Here is a 22,150-nt window from a genome sequence, read left to right as displayed (position 1 = left end):
TACCTATAGAGCCCTGCACAGGTGAAATGGAACCCCCCCCCCCCCCCCCTCCGGTAGATCAGCTGAGTGACCACTGTGTTTATCAGAAAATTGGAGGGTTACCAAGGGTCAGATTGACTTTTCTAGCCTATTTTAAACTCTTAGTGTACTTTGGAGTATGCTGAGATAGTGACTATAATTTTATACAAACTGCCTTAGATTACCAAAAGCTTTCTTTCCTGTTTCTAGACCACAGTGCCCAAATTGGAAATCTATGGGCTGAATTCAGCCTGCAGATGTGTTTTATTTAGCCCACACAATGGCTTCTCATTTTAAATAATAAAAGCTAACATTTCTGTAGCACTAACTATAGGCCAGGCATATATACATTTTACATATATAAACTCACTTTATCTACCCATCAAACCTACAAGATCGGTATTATATGACTGTCCTCATTTTACAGATGAGGAAACTAAGGCACAGAGAGGTTAAGTAACTTGCCTAAAGTGGCACAGCTAATTAAAAAATTGCAGAGGTGGAAGTTGAACCCAAGCAGTCTGGCTCCATAATGCAAGTTGTTGACCATTATGCTCCTCTGCCCCTCTGGCGTGTTTGAACTATTTGTCGACATTTAAAAATCAAGAGAACTAAGATAAAAACCTAGACTTCCACCTTGTCAAAACCAAAGATCAGGAGTTCTAATAACCTTGAGTTCACTCCCCTGTGGTAAAAGTTGGTCTCCTTTGCATGCAGAAGTGTTCTTTGACTTTCCCAGTCCCCTACCGTTTCCTATTGCCTTCCAACACCGAGGCCGTCAGTTATTCACCTTTGTCATCAGGTTGGCACTGTTATCCTACAGACACTCTGTTCACACTTGTGTATGACCTGCCTGGCTTCTGTAGACACTTGTGCCCCCTCAAGTGAAAATGGGGTACATTTTGCTCTAATAACACGTTATAACTTAGGAAGTGCAGAAGTATATGACAGGCTCACTTCTCTTGTGAATTGTTATGAAGTATCATAAAATTAAAGGTGGACATTGAGAAGAAAAGCAAAGCAGTAAGGAACAAATTCAAAGCAGCTACAAGAGAAAGCTTGTTGCAATTGGTAAGAAACTCCTTGACCACCTTCAGCCAAGATCATGGAAGACCTAAAAATGTCTGCTTAAAAACAAAACAGGGACCCCTGGGTGGCTCAGTCAGTTGAGCACCAGACTCTTGACTTCAGCTCAGGTCATGATCCCAGGGTTGTGAGATTGAGCCCTGTGTCAGGCTCCGAGTTGCGTGTGGAGCCTACTTGAGATTCTCTCTCTCTCTCTCTCTCTCTCTCTCTCTCTCTCTCTCTCTCTCTCTTTAAAATAAAAAAAAAATTAAATTAAATTAAAAAAATAAATCAGGGTGGCTGTGTGGCTCAGTTGGTTAAACATCCAACTTTAGCTCAGGTCATGATCTCACAGTTCGTAGGTTTGAGTCCCACACTGGGTCTCTGAGCTGTCAGCACAGAGCCTGCAGCCTGCTTGGGATTCTGTGTCTCCCTCTCTCTCTGTCCCTCTCCCACTCATGCTCTGTCTCTGTCTCTCAAAAATAAATAAACATTAAAAAAAAAACAATCTCATTAAGCTAAATTTAAAATTCGCTACAACTACACTTTTCAGTTTTCTGAGTCTGAAATTGTACAAAATATTACCATAAACCAATATAATTGTCTTTAAAACCCATTCACTGGAATATCTACATTCAGATGCAAACCATTACCTTCTAAGTTGTTCCCTTGGGAGATATGCATCTTTTCCTATGATGCCCCTACAAGAAACATTTTGGAACTCCTTATGGGGGCCAATCTTCAAAGCAATTTCTAAGCATGCATCCAGCAAATGTCAATCTCATTCTTTGATATTCATGTCTTGCTTTTTATCCAAAACAGTAACACCCACCTTTTCCACCATCATTCAAGTGCCATTCCTGTTCCAAATAAAATCCATCGAAGGATTAATATTTGTTCATACTGAGAATAAAATAATTAGCAACAACCTTGGAAGATAACTCCATAAGTGTATTAGCACAATAACATTATTGAAATGAGAATATCACCTCCCTAGGTGACCTCCTTGAATGGGCTACAAGTTATTTGAATATGTTTCAGTGTGTTCTTTTGAAGGAACCTGGTAAAGGAAAAATAAATATCTAATTCTGTTTTTATTATACGTGTACAAATAGCGAGCACATACACTGAATAATTATTTCTGGGTAGCACAACTATGCATGACTTTTTATTTCATTAATATTCATTCAACATCAATTCAGCACTTACCAACACTATGTTAAATGCTAGAAACACAAAGTAAAGATTTCTTTACAGTTTTTTTTTATTACAGTGAGAAGGTATGATTTTGGTAATCATGAAAAAGTAAACTATTTCCATTCCGAAAATGACATATCTATATAGGCTAGATGAAAAAAAATGAGAAGGAGACAATTTCTGTCTCCATAAACAAATCTATGAAGGCAACTGGTTCTCGATGAAACTACATAGTTTGGGTTTAGGCAAAATAGGCAAATGAAATCCCATGCAAAGGCGGTTGTCTGAAATGGGAAACAGTAATAAATTGGGGGCAGAAGAATTAGAGGTTCAAATCCACACCTGCCATTATTGATGTGACTTTGAATAGTATGTTTAATCACTCTGGCCTAGGTTTCTTCTCCTGAAATAAAAGGATTGGACTAAATGATCTCTATGGTCCCTGACAATTTTGACATTTTATCATTATTACAAAGTTTAATCCTTGGCTTAAGTCATGCGACAAAGTGTATGTTAATTACATGTATGTGTGTTCGTCACAAAGAAAACAGCGCTGAGCAAAAGAGATTATAGAGATACACCTTCAGCAAAGACTCACACAAATTACTATAATAATAAGAAGTTAAAACAAAACAAAACAAAACATTAAGCTGGGGTGCTTTTTGTTTCCTGAAAACCGTGTGGCCCCCGCCCAGGAATGGATGGATTCTGTGAGGTTGGAAGCAAGGTAGGAGAAAGAGGTCACTCCTCAGCTTTAGGGAGTCAAACTTGATTTTTTAAATCTGCAAGAAAGTAATCCTAAAAGGCAAACTCTGTGGGAGAAAGAAAAAGTGTAAGGGGCGTGGCGGGCAGGGGGAAGGTGGTGGTTAATTCCCAAAACTTGCCTTTACATATGAAGAGGCAAACCTGCATCGTGGGCTTCATTCGGCGTCCGCCATACATAATCTGTTCAGAGACCACATCACAGATCACAGGGTCCCACAAGACTGGAAGGAAAGGGAAGACCCAACTCCACTAGCAGGAGAACAGAGGAAGAGAAAGACTTGTGTCTCTCCATCCTGAGCACACGGCAGGGATACAGAATAGTCCAGGTAGCAGAAGGGGAGTCAGACCACAGGAGACTGGGCTCTGCCTTCCGCTTGGACATGAGAGGAAATTCTCTCTCTGGGCACCCCATAAACCATGGGGAAGCCACAGTGGAGTCGACACAGTGGCGGATGTGTTTCCGTGGAAAGGGGGCCTGAGATTGCGCCCCACTTCCTCCTGTCCTGTGTGTGGCACGTAGGGGATATAGAAGTTCCTCAAGACATACTCCCAAGACGTCTGAGAATGCTAGCTTGTGAGTCGGCCACAGCAAACTAAGAGGTGGCCTTGTAGTCAAAGGCTGGAGGGTGGAGCTGACCCCCAGATTGCAGACGTGGAGGCAATGGTAGCCCAAGGCGTCTTGATAGTGCCCAAGGCCAGCAACTTGCAACCTTGAATTAATTGCCTGGGGAAAACAGATTTTTTTTTTTTAATTTTTTTTTCAACGTTTATTTATTTTTGGGACAGAGAGAGACAGAGCATGAACGGGGGAGGAACAGAGAGAGAGGGAGACACAGAATCGGAAACAGGCTCCAGGCTCTGAGCCATCAGCCCAGAGCCTGATGCGGGGCTCGAACTCACGGACCGCGAGATCGTGACCTGGCTGAAGTCGGAGGCTTAACCGACTGCGCCACCCAGGCGCCCCGAAAACAGATTATTTTAAACTGGGAGAGGCTGTTACTTTTCACTGGCAAGTTGAAGATTTCCCCCTACCCCCACTACCAGCATCAGCATGAGTGGGAGCAAATGAGACCACTTATAGAAATAAAACACTTATGGGGCGCCTGGGTGGCTCAGTCGGTTAGGCACCTGACTCTTGATTTCGGCTCAGGTCTCACTCTCAGGGTCATAAGATCCAGGCCCGCATCAGGCTCCATGCTGAGTATGGAGTCTGTTAAAGGTTCTCTCTTTCTCCCTTCCTCTCTCGGCTCCTCCCTGTTTCTCTCTCTCTCTCTCTCTCTTTCAAATAAATATATTAAATAAATAAATGAAAATTTAAGCTAAGCATTGGAAAAAAAACACCTGAGCCGTGGTGCATGTTTCCACTCTGCTGGGTAAGTATGCATTATAATTACTGTGAATCCTATGAAGAAAAAGTGCCTAGTGCTTTGAATGCATTTAATCAGGGCATCTAACGCAGACTGGCAGGCACCCCTCAGGGACAGCCTCTAGAAGGAAGTGATATTAGAGCTGAGACCTGAAGGAGAAGTTAGGTAAGCAGGGGAGAGCACCAGGTCCCAGGAGGGGAGAAGGAGGCTGGTACATTGCAGGAGTGTGCATGCTCGGGGGGTGAGAGGTAGCAGGTGAAGAGGTGGGCTGGGGCCAGTGCCCCTGGGCACACTGGAGCTCCTCCTAACAGTTGGCTAGTTCGCTTCAACTCAGTTCAATGAATTTAAAACACTTCTCTGTTTTGCAGGGAAAAACATGAACTGTGTTTTAGCAGTCAGGGCAACAATGAAGCATTTGGATAGTCTGAGGGTAAATCAAGATAGGGACAGCAGCCCCAGGTAAATGGAATGGGGATCTACAGTAAGGCAGCTGGTAGGACCTGAGACCACTGTGGCTGCTGCCCACACCTGCTGGATCCTGCAGTCGCCTCAGCTTTCAGGCATTCCTGTGCCCTGCCAGTCTCTCCAGACCTCTGAAGGGCTGGCACAGAGGCAGAGTTTTCCTTCTTGTGGGGCTGAGCCAGAAGGAAAGGGGCCGAGGAGACAGCGAGAGATGAGAGGATGTGGGCGGCCGGCCAGCTCTGGGTATTTCTTGCCCACCACACATGGGTTTCTCCTGGGCCCTGGGCGTGCAGTGGCGTCGCTCCCCTGGCTGGGCTGATGGTTCAGAATGGTAGTGAGAGCAGACAGAATTGAGCAGGTGCTCATGGGAGCCGTCATCTCCCTTTCTGAAGCCAGCACCTGCTCGAAGCCCCCAGTGAACTTGCCTGGACCATTAAAACAATCCTGGAACTGGTCTTTCTGTTCTCACTCCACCCTCTGTACTTTCTTTTCAGAGAGCTATTTTTACAAAATAAATCAGATTGTGTCTCTCCTGTGTATAAAATCCTTTAATAACTCCTTATTTTGCTTTTAATAAAATCAGAAGTCCCTCCATGCCTGCAGGACTCCACCTGACCTGGCTTCTGCTTGCCTCGCCAATGTCATCTCGTTCCTCATGTTCATTCCACCCAATGCACATCTACATTCCTTTCAACTTCTCAGAGATGCCCTTTTTTTTTTCTTTCCTGCGTTGGGATTGTTACCCTTCCTGTTCGCCTCCTGGAACTTTGTGCCTGATTCCTTCTATCATGCCTGCTAAAATGGCCCCCACCCTCTTACACTGTATCTTATCACCCCATTTATTCCTTTTGCAGCACTTACCAATCTGATATTATCTTGTTTATTTATTTGCTTGTTTATTGTCCATGTGCCTTCACTAGAATTTAAATTTCTTTGTGCCTTGAATACCTGGCACAAAGAAGGCACTCAATTAGTACTTGTTAAGTAATGAATAAACCTTTGACCAAGGATGGACAAAGGTAGTGAAATGACTCTGGGCCACAAACATTTTCATTATTACATGTTTGGTACTGGAGGGTGTTGATGGATAAAAGACAAAATGTGTGTGTGTGGGGGGGTTGCCTGCAAATAGATAGTTTGCCCACAGTCTTGTGACTGACACAGGCACACTGAGCTAACCCTAACAGAAATGCTAAGACACCTTGTGGTCTCGTTAAAAGGCATGGCTTTCGACTGGGGAATTGTAAAAGTTTTCTAGATCCAAACTGAGTTCAATAGCTCAACAAATGGTATTTGGACGTTTACTGGGTGGTGAAACATAGGGACATGTATTGATGAACAAGACGTGGTCCATGTCTTCAGGGGGCACTCGGTGTGGCAGAGGCCGACCCAGACAAAGCTAATCGTTCTGTAAGGTGGTGATAGGTAGGGGAGGAGGGCGGGGTAGGGAAAGAAAAGAGGTCCGAGGAAGAAATGACTGGTTCCATCTGAAGAGGGTGGGGCAGACTTCCTGGAGGAGCTGGCTGTTCCCTGTGCCCTGGAAGGTGAACGGTGTTTATAGCTGGCTGAAAAGGCAAGGGTAGCTGAAGGCAAAACTAAAAATATCGGCAAGGGGGTATAAATGGCCAAGGCATGATTCTGGATGTATGGATTACAACATCCTGTAGTGAGATGGAAATATGAGGGGACTGGAGATCAAGTTTGGGAATCCTCAGCAGGTGTTGAAGCCACAGAGTGCAGATGAGCTCCAGGGGAAAGCATATGGACCAGAAGGGAAGAAGGTGAGATCCAAACCCTGGGTGGAGCAGGGGTGATGGCTGAAGCAGGACTGGTGAGTTCACCAATGGTTAGAGAAGAAAGAGTTATGAGGACAAATCTCTGGAGAATGCCAAGGTTTAAAGGACGAATGGAGAAAAAGGAACCAGCAAAGGAGTGGTCAGAGAAATAAGGAAGTAGAATCTGGAGTCTCAACTCCTAGAAACCAAGGGAAGTAAGACTCACCTTTGAGAGGGCTTCCCCAGCTCCCTCTTTACAACACGCATCCTGCAGGCTGCTGCTTATTCAATGTCTATCCACCTCACTAGACGGGAAGGTCCCTGAGCACAAGAAGTGTTTTTCACTTGTTTACTGCAATTACCACCTACACTTAGACCAGGTCTTGTCACCCAGTAGAATGACTGTGTGGATGAATGAATGAATAAGTATTTTCAAATTATGCAGAGTTGAAAAGGCTAAAAGCTGTAAATAAGACCTTGGATTTGGCAAATGGACACAAAGGTGACATTTAAGAGCAGTTTTATGAACAGGGATAGCAATAATACCTATGTCATGTGGTAGTTATGAGAATTAATGAGCTGGTACGTGTAAATACTGAGCCAGTGCCTGGATGTAGTTAAAACTCAATAAATATTAGATGATGATGATTATTCCCTCAGCCTTCACTTTCAGAAGCTGTTCTGGTGAACTAATTCTTGGTAGTCATGTTGTGTCTAAAAGATTGCTTTACTACCTTTCCAATATATTCTAGGGGCATATTGCTTTAAAAACTATAACTACAAAGTGCTATTTTATTAAATGACTATAACAGAGCCCAGTGAAATGGGATTTTGCTGCCAAATCTACCTGTGGCTTGGGAGCCTGATAGGCTCCCAAAGGAGCAGAAGATGGACTGGAATCTCCTTTTCTATTAAAGAGGCCCACAGAACCAATACAGCTGTAGCCTTAGAAACAGGACTCTGTTCCTAAATCTGTCACTGGATTGGTCAGAAAATCCAAAGCAGGAAGACTGAGAAGTGCGGTGCTCCCAAAGACTGGCTCTGTCAGAAGGTTTGGGTAAAGAAGACAAGGCTGCGGATGGAAGAGGTCTTTCAACGTGTGGAACTTGGGACTGAAGTGCGGGTTCCCATTCCGCATGTGCCGCTAACTCTCTGGACTTGACCAAGTCACTTAACCTATGTGTGTATGATGAGAGCCCTGCATGAGCCTTGAGGCCTCTGTAGTAGGTTGTTGACAGAGATGGCCACAGTTTCTTGCATCCCTATATGTTTTTCTCCTTTGCAATGTAATCATTACCCTAACAGGAGATAGCATCTTTTTCCCCTTCCCTTGAATCCGGGCTAGCCCTGTGACTTTCTCTCGTTCATAAAATGGAGAACAAGTGACATTATGTTTGAGTCTAAGCAGTAAGGGGCCTTACGGCTTCTGCTACCAACCTCCTGATAAGATGCTGCTAGCCTCCTTGAGGATGAGACCACGTGGAGAGAAAGGCTCAGCCAGAAGCCAACACCAACCAGAAGACACTGAGTGAAGCTATGTTGGACCATCCTTCCCCAGTTAAGTCACCAGATGAACACGGTCAGGTGAGCAAGCCCCTGCAAGAGCCCGGCGGAACCGCTCCGCTGAGCCCAGCCAAAATCACTGACCCACAGAACCGTGAGCAAATAAAATGGCTATTGCTTTCATCAACTAAGTGGTGCTTTGTTACACAAGACTAGACAGCTGATACAGCCCCTTTTATAGCTGACATTCTAGAAACTGACTTTATTGCTCTGAAAAAGGAATCAGGCTGTATGACTTTAGTTGTATGTTAGGGTCTGCTGCCCAGAACTCAAACAAAGGTTAGGTGACTATTTTATTTCCTCCCCTGCGCCCCACACTCTTAACCCTGAGGGCTTTCTCCATGTGGCACTGTTGCACGTGGACCCACTAGAGCTGAAACCCTTTGCCGCTTTCCCACCCTGTTAGGACTCGGCGTGGAGGCACTGAGCAAGACAGGAAGTGGCTCGGTGACTCAGTGGTCCTTCCTTCTGAGTCACTGAACTGTCAGTTCCCCCTCTCTGTGGTTCCACTCGTTCACTCAGTCAATACCTTGTGAGCAGCTGCCCTGTGCCAGGCCCTGTCCGGGAAGCAAGCCCTGGGAAGGGCTGAGTATGTCTGAGTGGGCGTGCAGCAGGGGCCTCCCACACATCACCACCGCCTTCTTGGCCGCTTTCCTGTAGCATCTCATGCAAATGCTTTTCTGGGCTTCCACAGAAGTGGCCCTCTCCTTAAGGCACAGAGCTGGGGAAATTTTAAGGCCAGTTAGTTCAACCTTTCCTTTATTATACATATGAGGAAACTAAGGTGTGAGGAGTTGAGGGTTGAGGTTACTTGTGATTAAATTAGGCCTACTATGTAGACGTTTTAGCTTAAAATCCAGAACTCTTTCTATTACATTGAAAGGCCCCCTTTAGGCCCACACTCTCCTTCCTTCCAGTTCCTGACTTTCCCACTAGTCCTCCTCAGCTTTGTGCTTCAGGCATAAAATTAGTTTCTTCTTCTGGCTCAAGGTTCAGACATTATCTGAGAAATCTTTACTCAAATAAATTGTAGCCATCGATGATAATGATAATCATTAAAACAGCAACATAAATTCAAAAAATACTTATTGAGCACCTGTTAAGTGCCAGGCGTTGCCTCTGTTTTGGGGATATAGTGAATAAAACAAGGAATCTACCTCTGGGGAATTTATGTTTTTGAGGGAGGTAGGGCAGACAATACACAAGGAAGCAAATAAGAGAATTTGGGGCCGATGTTACAAAAACTAAACAGGAATATGTGATAGAAGTGACTGGGCTGAGGGGTGTATGGCCACAAAAGGCCTCTTTGACCTTTGAGTCAAAGAAATCTGAAATCTGATTGGTGAAGGACCAGTAATTCTTCAGGAAATGAAAAGAGCAAAGGCCCTGAGGCAAACTCATCTTTTTGAGAAAGCAGAGGGGAGGCTTGTGGTCTCCTGGTGGGAGTGATGAGGGGAAAGTGGTGACCTTGTCTTCCCAGATCATGCAGGATCTTTGTAGGCTGCCATATGTGGAGCCAGGAGCCTACACATCTGGGTGGGCACATGGGAGTGTTCTAAGTGATATGACACAATTTATATATTTTTTTTTAATTTTTTTTTCAATGTTTATTTATTTTTGGGACAGAGAGAGACAGAGCATGAACGGGGGAGGGGCAGAGAGAGAGGGAGACACAGAATCGGAAACAGGCTCCAGGCTCCGAGCCATCAGCCCAGAGCCCGACGCGGGGCTCGAACTCTCGGACCGCGAGATCGTGACCTGGCTGAAGTCGGACGCTTAACCGACTGCGCCACCCAGGCGCCCCTTTTTTTTTTTTTTTTTTTTTAATTTTTTTTTTTTTGGACACAATTTATATTTTTAAGATCAATCAAAATATCATTCTGACTGCTTGGATGGAGAATGGACATTGAAGTTCAAGAGTGAAACTGGGAGAGGGGGTGTGTGGAATGCTTACCATGTGTGGGTCACCTTCTATACCTTAGCTCTAATCCTCCCAATGCTCCAAAGTAGATCTTATTATGCCCATTCTGTAGAAGAGAAGATGGAGACTGCAAGGGATAAAGGCACTTTCTCAAATTTGACCAAATTTGATCCCATAGGAGCCCTTCCCATGTAGCACATGGCCTTACTAAGCTGGTCAACCTGCCCCTGTGCAAATAAATTTCTCTGATTATCATTGTATTTTGAAGTGTGAAATTTTAGAGCTAGAGGCTGTAGATTGGAAGTCCCTTGAAGGCAGGAATCATATCTTACTCATCTTGCCATTTAGTTGTGGCACACCCTGGTACATGGGAAGCACTAATATATATCTGATGAATGAATGAATGGGTTCCAGTCATGAGAGGTTTCCTGAACCAGCCCCACTTCAGGCCCACCATTTTCAAGATGGGAGGCTGTCTTCCCCAAAATCACAAGACAGGGCTGGGAAGAAAGCCTAGGCTGTTGAATCCATGGGTCCCTCCACCAAACCACCAAAGCTGCTTCCAGTTTATCCGTTTAGGACAGATTTCTTGATTTAACCTACAATTTTAGCATGGCAAATCCTCAAGGTCAGGTATGGTGTCTATTTTTTTTTGTACCGTGTCATATTGGGAGTGTGTGGTACCTATAGGGAGGTTGAACCTGAGGCTTGGCAGTAAGTTTTCTCTTGGAAAATTAAACTAAACAAATTAAATCTACATGTGATGGGAAGAAAACAGATATCTTCATGGTCTCCTGGAACAGCTATTTGACTGAAGTTTAATGTCTGAAGAAAGCACATGGAGCACAAAGATGGGGCACCGGGGTGGCTCAGTTGGTTGAGCCTCCAACTGTTGGTTTCAGCTCAGGTCATGATCTCATGGTTTGCACTGTGAGTCCAGAGCTTGCTTGGGGTTCTCTCTCTCTCCCTCTCTCTCTGACTCTTTCCCACTTATGTGTCCATGCATGCACTGACACGTGCTGTCTCCCTCTCTCTCTCTCTCTCTCTCTCTCTCTCTCTCTCTCTCTCTCTCTTAAATAAATAAATAAATAAATACACTTAGAAATAAGAATGGAGCACAAAGAGAAAGGCCATCTTTGGCTTTACTGTCTAACAGAATGTAGAGTTGGGGACAATGTATTTGGGGAATGAGCATTTTCTGGTTTCCAGAGAGTACCCTCTATGATAAGATATTCGTTTCATAGTACTTTAATTATCGATCACCAAGCAACAAATTCTCAAATGTTAACTTGGCTTTCTCGTTATCTAGGAGGATCCTCTGGGCAGGAGAGGTAAGCATATCAGCCACTCTGAGAAACGAATGTTCTCTCTTATAAGTGAATTCACTTGCAAATGTTCCAAGAAAATGGTGTCACCAAATTTTGGGGGTGGGCCTCTCATAGTTGAGAAAGGCATAGACCATGACCATTTTTTGAGGTTCTCAGTATATTGCAAACTGAACAAATGCTAAAAGACAGTTATAAAACTTGTGGTGTATTTTCATTGTTTGCCTTGAACCAACTGTAGCTTTTTACATAGAAAACACAATATACTATTACTGTGCTAGCAGCATATAAATTATGGACCCACAAAAATATTAGTGCACTTTAAGCAGGGTATTTGGAGAACAGGATGGAAATTTAAAGATGTGCAATGAATGCCTTGTATGGAGTCTGTCAGGCTATCTCTGTAACTGCATAAATAAGATCATTTGGTGATAATATCAGAGCTAAATATGAGGCCTTGTGTGGTGAGGACCAAGACCAAAGGACCACGTGCAGAAGTTTAGGCCCACTTTCTAAACCAAGAAATCTGTCCTAAACAGATAAACAGGAAGCAGCAGCGTGGTTTGGTGGAGGCTCACACCATCAAAGGTGATGCCATCCATAGACCACTACCTAAATCAGCCTTTACCCGGCAACCCTCTGACCATGTCATGTGCCACCCCCTTAAAATATCACATTCCCCCCATGGTAAGTATAGCAGCCTGCTGTGTACACAGGTGAAGTGCTCCTCAAGAAACTTGTTGACTGACCAGCTGATAAGTCAAGCCAGGGATAAACCAAGCTAGGACGCTCAAAAGTACCCTTTAAATATTGCATTTGGGGAAGATACCTTCTCGGCAGAGGTGGGAAAGCGCTTGGTGTGATAGTTGACGATGTGAGAGCATGAAGGGATGTTTAGCAGGACGCCGGCTCATACGCACACAGCCATGTACTCTCCCTTGGCATGATAGCCAATTCTCTTTGTTGCTCTCTCTGGCTTCTGCGATCCTGTCTTCCCATGCTCTGTCCCACCTCTCAGTTTTCAGCTTCCCAATCTGTGTGTCTCATACCATTCATGGGTCATAAAATCAGATCGGCGGGCTTTAACCAACATCTTCTAAACAAATAAATAGGATAGAAAATGTCATAAGGTATCATAGGGTAAATGTTAAAAAAGAAGTTAAGAAGAAAAACTATTTTCTGAAACCTGTTTCAAGTCCATGTACATGTGCATCGGGTTTAGACGTAAACTTAATTTCCTGCTATAGGTTGGTTAAAGTTTTCAATCTGCTGCTCTAGGTAACAGACTGAATGCCCCACCTTCCACTGAGCAGATTCTGGGCACCGGCTTCCTAAGTCAGAATTGCTTTGAATTACTGAGATAGGTGAGCTAACACGGAGAACCATCCAGGATCTTCATAGCATGTCAGAGTCTTAGACACTTTCTGGTCCAATGCCCTTGGCTCACCGTTTTCCAGGCACAGAGACTGAAACTAAAAAATGCAGGAAGACTTGTTAGTGGTAGGACCTGACCTGCCAGTGGTTTCCCCACCTCTCCTTCTTGGCCTTTTTTTCTTTAGGTCCCGTGGTCCTCTGTTGTAACACAGCAAAGATTAGTGGAAAGGATTTATATTTTGGTCAGAAAATCTGGATTTTAATTGCAGTCTGTCATTTACTATGTGACCTTGAACTCATTAATCACTTAATATCTCTACTCCTCAGGTTGTATCAAATATAAAACAGGATTCATGCTATTAGGGCCGACTGAGTTCATCTTCTCAATGGCACTTTTTGGACTGAGGCATTATATACATTCTCTAATAATAATTTTTCCTCCTTGAGTATCCATGGTATTTATTCAACAAATATACATTGCTATGGAGATGAAGGAGGCTGAATATAATATTATCAAGTCTCACCCCCTTTGTAAGAGTTTTTACTGACATTTTCCAGGGAAAAGATGCTACTCCCCTTCATTTCACCCTAGCGTCTGTCCTTAGAGCGCTCACAGAGCCCTACAGAAGTTAGTTTAAAGCTAATTCAATAGTACAACATCACCCAGCTTCCCTTACCTACAAACCACGGTGCCTGGTTCCTGACAGGAGCCTGCAGAATAGTGTTTTTCTTCTCTTCCATCTCTGGGTTACTTCATAGCCTCATCTACTTGTGGGTACACGTGAGGCCCTGTGACCAGGGATGCCTCATTTGTGACATTGTCTAACCTCTGCCTGCTCCTGTGGGAACTCAATACTGTGCCCCTCTCCCCTGCAAACACAGTATTCTCGAGTTATTGCTTGGAATTCCAAGAGCGGTGTCTAGCATGAGCTGGCTGGATAGACCCCCAGCCCAATAAATAACACCTCTCTTTCCTGTCCCATCTCAGAACCAACTGATAGAGGCACAGGAGCCAGATGGATAGAGATCCAAATGATAGTCTTACTACAAAAGCTAAAGTGAATGATGAACCTTCCGTCGATGAGCACAGTTGGCTAGATGTAGTTTCATTCCCAGATTAAACTTACCTAGCTGGGCCAAGCTGGAAAACTGGAAGCATCGCCCGGTGTGGAGAACAGAGACTGTATCTTCTCCAGACAAGCTGGATCCAAAGAGGAAGAAGGAAGGAGCTGGGCCAAACATTGAAGTTTCTTCTCCTACACTTGCCAGTCAGAGACCTTCTCTCTCTCTTTCCTACTAGAGATTCTCCCAGACAGAAACATGAGGGAATAAAGGTGTCCCCCTGTGTCTTAGGGGCATGAGTTATCTGACTTCCTTGTTTGGGGGCTTCCTCTTGATTGCAAGGAGTACGAGGTTCAGAGCCAATGTGGGGAAAACGCCCTCTCCCCATCTGTGTGCTGGGCCCCAAGGGGAAGAAGTACTTGGTTTCAGAATATCCTGAAATTCCAGGTGAAACAACTTCATTTATTCTGATTTTGTGTCAAATCTCTCACTTGGCTCCAGCCTCCCCAGACAAAGCCTATCAACCCATGCAAATAGACCCTTGAGAAAGGATTGAATCATTTGTGGTTGGCCCTGGAGTTTTACTTGCTCTGAAGACTCCTACTCTACTATTATCTCTGGCAAGCCTAGTTGTGGCCCCTGGCCTTCCTTTCCTGCTCTCAAATTACTATTCTCTTTTGAATTTCAGGGATTTTTAAAAGGTGATAATCAACCTCCGGTCCCTTAGCTTTTTCTACCATTAAGGAGTTAGTTTTGAAACCCCCTAAATAGCCGCTTACCCATCTTTGCCATTAATGCACAGCATGACGTCCTACCCACCCACCAGGTATCTCCTGGGCTTCCTCTGTCTGATGCTGCCTGAAAAAGAAGGATTGCAGTTTCCTACAAAGTCGTATGCAACCCGTAGGATCAAAACAAGAGATTGAAATACCCTCTTTTTCTCGATCTACACATTTAAAATCCAAAGCAGTTGTTTACACTGGAACTCTGGGCATCACTGAAAGAGAAAAGGCCCAAGACCATTTGCATCTTTCTGGACGCCACATCTCTACAATGAAGGAAGTGATTTTGACCAGCAGCTCAGCACAGTGTCTCCGCTTCACTCATCCTGGAAATTACAGCAGTGACTCACAGTTGGTGGAGTTGTGACACCCTAACACTGTATTTTATTCTCCCTTCCCCTCTACTGATGCAACGTAAACTTGGGGTGGATATGGAGGTTGCAGTGTTAATGAATTTCAATGAGTCTTGAAATTAAAAGATCTGAGGCTGGGAATCAGTTTTAATGCCCTGTGAGAGTCGTCAGTTGTCTTCCTCCCGGTGATTGTTCACATCTCAGTCAGTACTGTCCAACATCACTCACAATCTTTTGTGGTATATCATTCCTTGTATTAACAATACGCTGAACAATCCAACCAAAAAAGTATTATTGATGAATTGATTGATTCCACAGCAACAAATTAGCATTTTGGGGCAGGCATTGGTGATACAGAGATGGAATGGGGGGGGGCAGAGTAACAAGTCATATAAATAATGCTAAGTCATAACACTATGCTCTGGGGGTTCAGGAGAAATGGCCTTGTACTTCATCTGGTGGATCTTGGAAGACTTCTCAGAGGAAATGGGGTCTGAGCTGACTCCAAAGGATGAAGAAGACATTTATAAAGGTTTCATGAGGAAAGAGGTTGTCTGGGTGGAGAAACACAGATTCCTAGGCTCAACCTCAGACTCTCAGGGCTGAGGCCCTGGTACGTTGGTTCTGATGTGTAACCAGGGCTGGGAATCATCAGGAACAAAGGCATAGATCTGGTCAGAGATGAGAGAAGGGCCTGAAAGGCTGTCTCAGATGCTGGGACCGTATTTTCCACCTTGTCAGAAGACCAAATAAGAGGAATTAAATGAAGCACAGCAACTTGGTTTCCTCTGAATATGAAGTTCCTGGATGTGAAGTGTGTTAAAGGCACTAAGATTTTTACCCAGTGTGCCAAGGAAGGGCTTTCTCTGGAACATGGAAGAAAATGCAGTTAAAACCAAACCAAAAACCAAAACAGCAGAATCTCATTTGTCTCAGATGCCCTATGCCAGGGGTTGACGACCTCTTCTGGTAAGGAGTCAGAAAGTAAATATTTTCAGCTTGATAGACCACACAGTCTCTGTCACAAATATTCAACTATGCCATTGCAGTGCAAAAGCAGCATTAAACAACATGTAAGTGAATGAGCGTGGCTATGTTCCAATAAAACTCTGTTTATAGACACTGAAATGTGAATTTCATATAATTTTACATGCTATAACATATTATTCTTCCTTTGATTTGTTTTCAACAGTTTAAAAAGGTAAATTCTTATTATTCATGATAGCCAAGTGGTGGAAGCAACCAAATATCAATCAACAGATGCATGGTTTTTTACAAAAAAAGTGGTATCGACATGCAATGGAATATTATTCAGCCTTGAAAAGGAAAGAAGTCCTGTCACGTGATACAAATGCCTGAATATTGAGGACATTGTGCCATGTGAAATCAGCCAGTCATGAAGAAATAAACACTGTATGACTCCATTTACATGAGATATCTAAAGTAGTCAAATTCATAGAAAAGTAGAATGATGGTTGCCAGGGGATGGGGTAAGGGAGAGTGGGAGGCTGTGTTCAATCGATCTACGGCTTCAGTTTTGCAAGATGAAAAAGTTTTAGAAATTGGTTGCATAACAACAGGAACACACTGAATTGCACTGTGTACTTGAAAGAAGTGATCGTATATGTTGAGGGTAGAGCTAGCAGAATTTGTGGGTGGGTCAGACAGGTATTCTAAAGGAAAGAAAGAGGAGAATCATGAATAGGCGCCAGGTTTTTGGCTGGGATACACGGATGAATAGAAGTGCCACTTACTAAGATGAGAAAGTCTATAAGAGGAGCGGTTTGGGGGAGGTTTGAGATGATTTTAGGACATATTACATTAAAAATGCTTATCAGAGATCCACTTGGTGATGTAAAATACGCATGGGATTTACAAGTATGGAATTAATGGGAGGGGTACAAGCATAAGTTATAAATTTGAGAGAGAACAATGAGTAGAATGTGCTTAAAATCATAAGACTGGATGAACTTACCAAGGGAGAGAGTATGAGACAGAGAAAAGAAAATCCATTATTGCTTCCTAAAGTTCTCCGCCATGGAGGAATCAGGGAAATGGCAAGGAGAACACAAAAAACACTGAGAAGCAGTGGTCAGAGAGAATGAAAACCAGGTATGTGTACATTTATAAATGACATGCGGAGAAATTTCCAGGTTGCTGATGGGTCAAGGAAGATGAGGACTGAAAACTGACTATTGGCTTAACGACACTGAGGTCACTGAGGCATTGATAGAGTAGTGGGTTCAGGAGAGAATTAGAAGGGAGAACATAGTGACCGCATGCATAAACCACCCTTTCAAAGAAGAGAACTAAAAATAGAGGCGTATCATGAGAGGGAATGTGGTCAAGGTGTCGTGTATTTTTTTTTTAAGATTGGAAAAATTACAACATGCTGGCATGCTGTTGGGAATAGTCCAGTACAGAGTAGAAACTGACAATGTGGAAGCGATTAAAGAGTAGCTGGGGCAATGAGTTTGAGTAGATGGAGGCAATCTGATGGAGTAGACAAATGAAGGGTCAGCCCTAAGTAGGAACATGGAAAGTGAATCCAAGGGAAGGTAGCATATATGGCTACAAAAGCAGGTAGACAGGTAGGGAGATCATGTGGGATTTCTCTTCTAATTGTTTTGATTTTTTTTCCCAGTGAAATGGGATTGCAAGGTCATCAACAGGGAGTAGGATGGGATAGGAAGTATTGGAGTTTTGAAGGAGTATAGGAAGAATTAAGTAAGTGTGAGAATGCAAGAGTGACTGAATAAAAACTTGTAGCATTGAATAATTCTTGGATAGATTATACTAATGTGAAAACATTCATCATTGTTTCCTACTAGCTCCTCCTTACCAGGCTTTCCCTGTAGGAGCATTACAGTTCCCACATCGTTGATGTTAAGCTTGGCCAGATGACTTTCTTTGACCAATGAAATATTAGTGGAAGTGGCATGTACCATTTCAGAAGAGGAAAAAAAATGGTACATTTTATGTTGTTTTTTTTTTTTTTTACCACAATTAAAAACTCTTAAAAGAAGTCAATTCTTCTTCACTTGAAAGGCATACAGAAACAGGCAGCAGGCCCTGTTGGCTGTCATTTGCCAAACTCTTGCCAATGGGTGGCCAGTCCGAGGGCAAAAAAGATGGTCTGAATCAATGCTTCTCAAATGTCCCCATTGAAAGACCTCTAACAACACAAAAGGAGGAAAGCAGACTCCCACAGGGGTCTGCCTACAAGTCTATAAAATTCTTCTAAGTACTCTTTCAAATGAAGTTCATGAATGTCTTTGAATCCTAGTCTATAACACATGTTGTTTTAATGTAAAATTGGCATTCACTGTAAAAATCAGTAAAAACGGATGCTCACGCAGGCTCAAAGACGGTGAGTGACTTAGTCAAGTCCCATAGCTAGAACAAGTCAGGTATGGGACTGGATCCCAAAATTCCTGATTCCAAATGTATACTTTCCACCCAAATAGGCTGCCTTTCCATCGGGCTTTGGTTCTCCATTCCCAGCCCCTAAATATCCCTCCATTGTAGACGCAGTCTTCAAAGTAGTGATGGCAACCCACTTTTGAGTCTCTTCCAAAATTTATTAATTCATGTTTAATACCATCAATTCATAAGTTTTATATATGATTTGTTCTGCTACATTCTAGAATATTTTAGTTGATATATTCTAAAACTCATTTTCATCTCTTGCCCTATCTAATTATGCTTCCTCATCCATCTGTATTTTTTTTTTTTACTTTTCATCACATCCCATTCTGTTATACATTGTGAAATGTTAAATTATGAAGGACCTGACAGATTTGCTATTTTTGTATATCCAGCATCCATTTTTTTCTTGTGGTAGATTGTATTACTTGTTTAGAATTCTCCCTTCCCTCCTTGTCCTTCCCCTAGTCCCACTGACTTCAGACTTGGCCATATGACTTGCTTTCCCCAATGGATTGTGAGTGAAAGTGAGGGTGTGAGAGTCCTAAGCAGAGGTTTTAAGAGACCTCATGTGTCTCTACTCATCTCTCTTGACCTCCTGGCTTCCTAGGGAACCATATATCTCAAGTCGAACATATTCCTTCAGCCTAAGTCCCAAAAGGAAAAGATAGGTGAAGCAGACCAGAACCCAGCTAACCAGACCCAACTCACTGAGGTTTGGAGTTTTTTTGTTACACTGTATTATCCCAGCAAAAGCTGACTAATACATCCCTTCTTTTGGAATGAGGGTTTTTATTTTCTTCTGGAAACCCAGCCCTCCTCCACTTTTTATCCATAGGGTTTAGTTGGGCTGACCCTCCTCCATCCAGCCTCAGCACCCTCCAACACATTATGCTGACTAACTCCCATCTCTGTTGAGATCTCAGCTCTTCTCATCAAAGCTGAGAGAGACTAACACTTTCTTGGCCAGCAGAAATTAATGATTCTGGGCCTCGTTACCTGCTCAAAAGGGGTCCCAAAGAAATTACAGAAATCTTACTCATAACCCATCTAGTCTTAACTCCTGTTTGTTTTGCAAGAAAAGCATAGAAAGAAGAGTGTGGATCATATGACACTAAATGCCACACTTCTTGGCTACTTTTTGATAGTGGGCAGGAAGCATGGAAAACAAATAGCAGTTGTTTTGGACTTCCCCAAAATTAACATCGAGGCCCTAACCCCCAGTGTGGTGGTATTAGGAGGTGGGGGCTTTGGGAAGTAATTTGCTTGAGATGAAGTCATGAGGGTGGAGCTCGCTCATTAGTGTCCTCATGAAAAGAGACACCAGAGAGTTTCCCTCCTCTCTCTCTCCCCACATGTGTCTACTGAGAAAAGGCTATATGGGGTCCATGCTCGGCAGAGCGTTCTCACCAAGAACCACATCTGCTGGCACCTTGATCTTGGGCTTCCCACCCACCAGAATGATGAGAAATAAATGTCCATCACTTAAGTCACCCAGTCTATGGTATTTGTGATAGCAGTCCAAGTAACAGCAGTTTTCCCTTAGAACGTCAAGGACAGAACCTGGAAACACATAAAAGTAAAAGTTATTCCCTGTGCCTTGAGGAAGAGCAGAGTCAGCTCTGAATTACTCATTCATATGGAGAGCTGGGAGTAGTGGTGTGGAGAATCTAAAACACCAGAAAAACTTCAGAGGTCTTCATTTGGCCTGAGAAACCCTAGGGCCGTCCATGTTTCATGTGTACTTGAAACAGGGAAGCATTTCTTCGGAACAATCAAACTGCCTGATGAAAGCATGTACACCTTTTCTCTCATACATACTAGGATTCTCCAAAGATTTACTGTGAAAAAAAAATACAATAAAAATCATGAAAGCTACCGGCTTCGAATATACTCATGTTTGGCTTTGGCTTATACTTTTTAAAATAAAGCGATGTGATGTTCTCAATTGTGTGTGAGTGATTTTTTTCCTCCCTGAGAAGTATAATAAAATAAGTTTACATTCTCCCAGTCCACAGATTGCTGGATCACACGGGGACATGGAGTGAACTCTCCTGAGTGACAAGAGAAGCCAACTAGGGATTATAATAATCCCTAAGGTGGAAAATTAGCTGTAGAAAATCAGGGGCTGATAAACAGCTCTCCTCCCCATTCCTTCTCCTGCTTTTGTGCCCTCTTAGCTTGCCCTCACCTCACGTTTTCCCATCCTTCTCAGAGACCTGGTGGGCCATGTCTCACCTCTCTGAACTATCCATACCAGCCAGGAAGCAAACGCTTTGGAATGGACTCAGGTGCTCTGACAGGCACTTAGGGGTTGAGAGCTGGTACCCACTTGAGTAAAATACAATGCCTGCCCTTTAGAAGCCCGTAGTTAGTAGACAGAAGTGAGAGATTCACAAACAAATAGTCTTTAGAAACGACTGCAAAAATAAGAAACCAAGCGGAGGAACTCTTAGCGTGTGCTCCTTTTGAGAGGGCTCACGCCCTGTCCCTAGGGAATCTGACTTGATTGGTTTTGGTTGTGTATAGAGACCAGTAGTTTTTCAAAATACTCCCCAGGTGATTCTCACAGGAAGCTGGGCTGAGAACGGCCCCAGATCTACTGAATCAGGAATTGTGGCAGGTGAGACCCCGGTGGCCCGTAGTCTATCAGCCCCAGCCCCCCATGGGATGCTGGTACACACTCAAGTTTGAGAACCATCCGGCTGTCCTGCTAAGGGGCAGAGGCACAGAAATGGAGGGCTTCTGGAAGGTGAGCAGTTGGGGTGGAGCACTGTGCTGGGGGTGAGGGACCCTTTCACAGACCCCCTCCTCCTAAGAGCAGTCTCAGGGCAATGGACAAATTCTCCAGTGACAGCCTGGCCTGAGTCCTCTGGGTGGGCCGTCCTTGAGACATCCTGTGGCGTATAGACCTGTCTGGCGACCACAGAGCCTCCTTCTGAAGCCTCAGTCACTCGGGCCCCCTTAGTAGCTGCTCCTTTCCCTCCGGAGCTCCTTTGCAGGGCAGGGAAGGTTGGGCCTGTGGTAGGCCATAGTAAACGGCCAGAAAGGTCTCTTCCTGACAAATCCTGGCTTCCAATTTATGGCTCCTTATTCTTTTCCCCAAAGTGGGCCCCCTACTCTGAGCTCTGGCTTTTTTTTTTTTTTAAACTCTAGACAGAAACTGTGTCCATCCCTAGACAGAAACCGTGCCTCCTTTTCTGGACATCAAAACATCTCCTCCTAAGCAATCACGTCCCCACCCACGATAAAAGCAGCCCTTTGCCCAAAGCCACCCAACTCTGCACCCCACTCCCCGTGCCCCACTGCCCCACAACTCAGCCATCCCAGCTAACAGAAAACAGCCAAGTCTAGAGGCCTCCTCGCTTTGGGCCTTCCAGCCCAGGCCAACTGGGCAAGACACGACCCCACTGCAGTGCTCAGCGCAGAGACCCACCCCACCCCCCTCCCCGCTCAGGGGAAAGGAGGGATCCCCGGGTCCACCGGAGCCGGGGGTCCCCACCCGCGCGCCGGGGGGCCGCTTCTCTGGGTTTCTGGCCAAGCAGTCCCCGGCCTTGGGGAGGGGCTGCGGCCGCCCGGAGTCACAGAGGGTCTGGAGGCTCCTCCCCTGGGGTGGCCGAGCAGGAAGCGGGGCGCGCGGCGGGCGGGGGCGCGGCGCGGTGCGGGGCGAGCGCGCGGGGCGCAGGCGGCGGAGT

General features: G+C 44.3%; 1 protein-coding gene across 1 annotated transcript in view; it reads right to left on the bottom strand.

Moving 5' to 3' along the window:
* Window positions 1-15,625: 15,625 nt before the first annotated feature.
* LOC121040049 (extensin-like) overlaps window positions 15,626-22,150 on the bottom strand; it is a 7,772-nt gene continuing 1,247 nt past the window's right edge. Inside the window, exon 2 of the mRNA XM_040490422.1 lies at window positions 15,626-15,700. Within this exon, the coding sequence (XP_040346356.1) occupies window positions 15,626-15,700 (75 nt within the window). The remainder of the gene's footprint in view (window positions 15,701-22,150) is intronic.

The sequence above is a fragment of the Herpailurus yagouaroundi genome, unplaced genomic scaffold (assembly GCF_014898765.1).
Source record: "Herpailurus yagouaroundi ecotype Mexico unplaced genomic scaffold, PumYag 182, whole genome shotgun sequence".
Lineage (NCBI taxonomy): Eukaryota > Metazoa > Chordata > Mammalia > Carnivora > Felidae > Herpailurus > Herpailurus yagouaroundi.
Note: the sequence above shows the minus strand (reverse complement) of the source record. Positions and strands in the feature narration are given on the sequence as shown.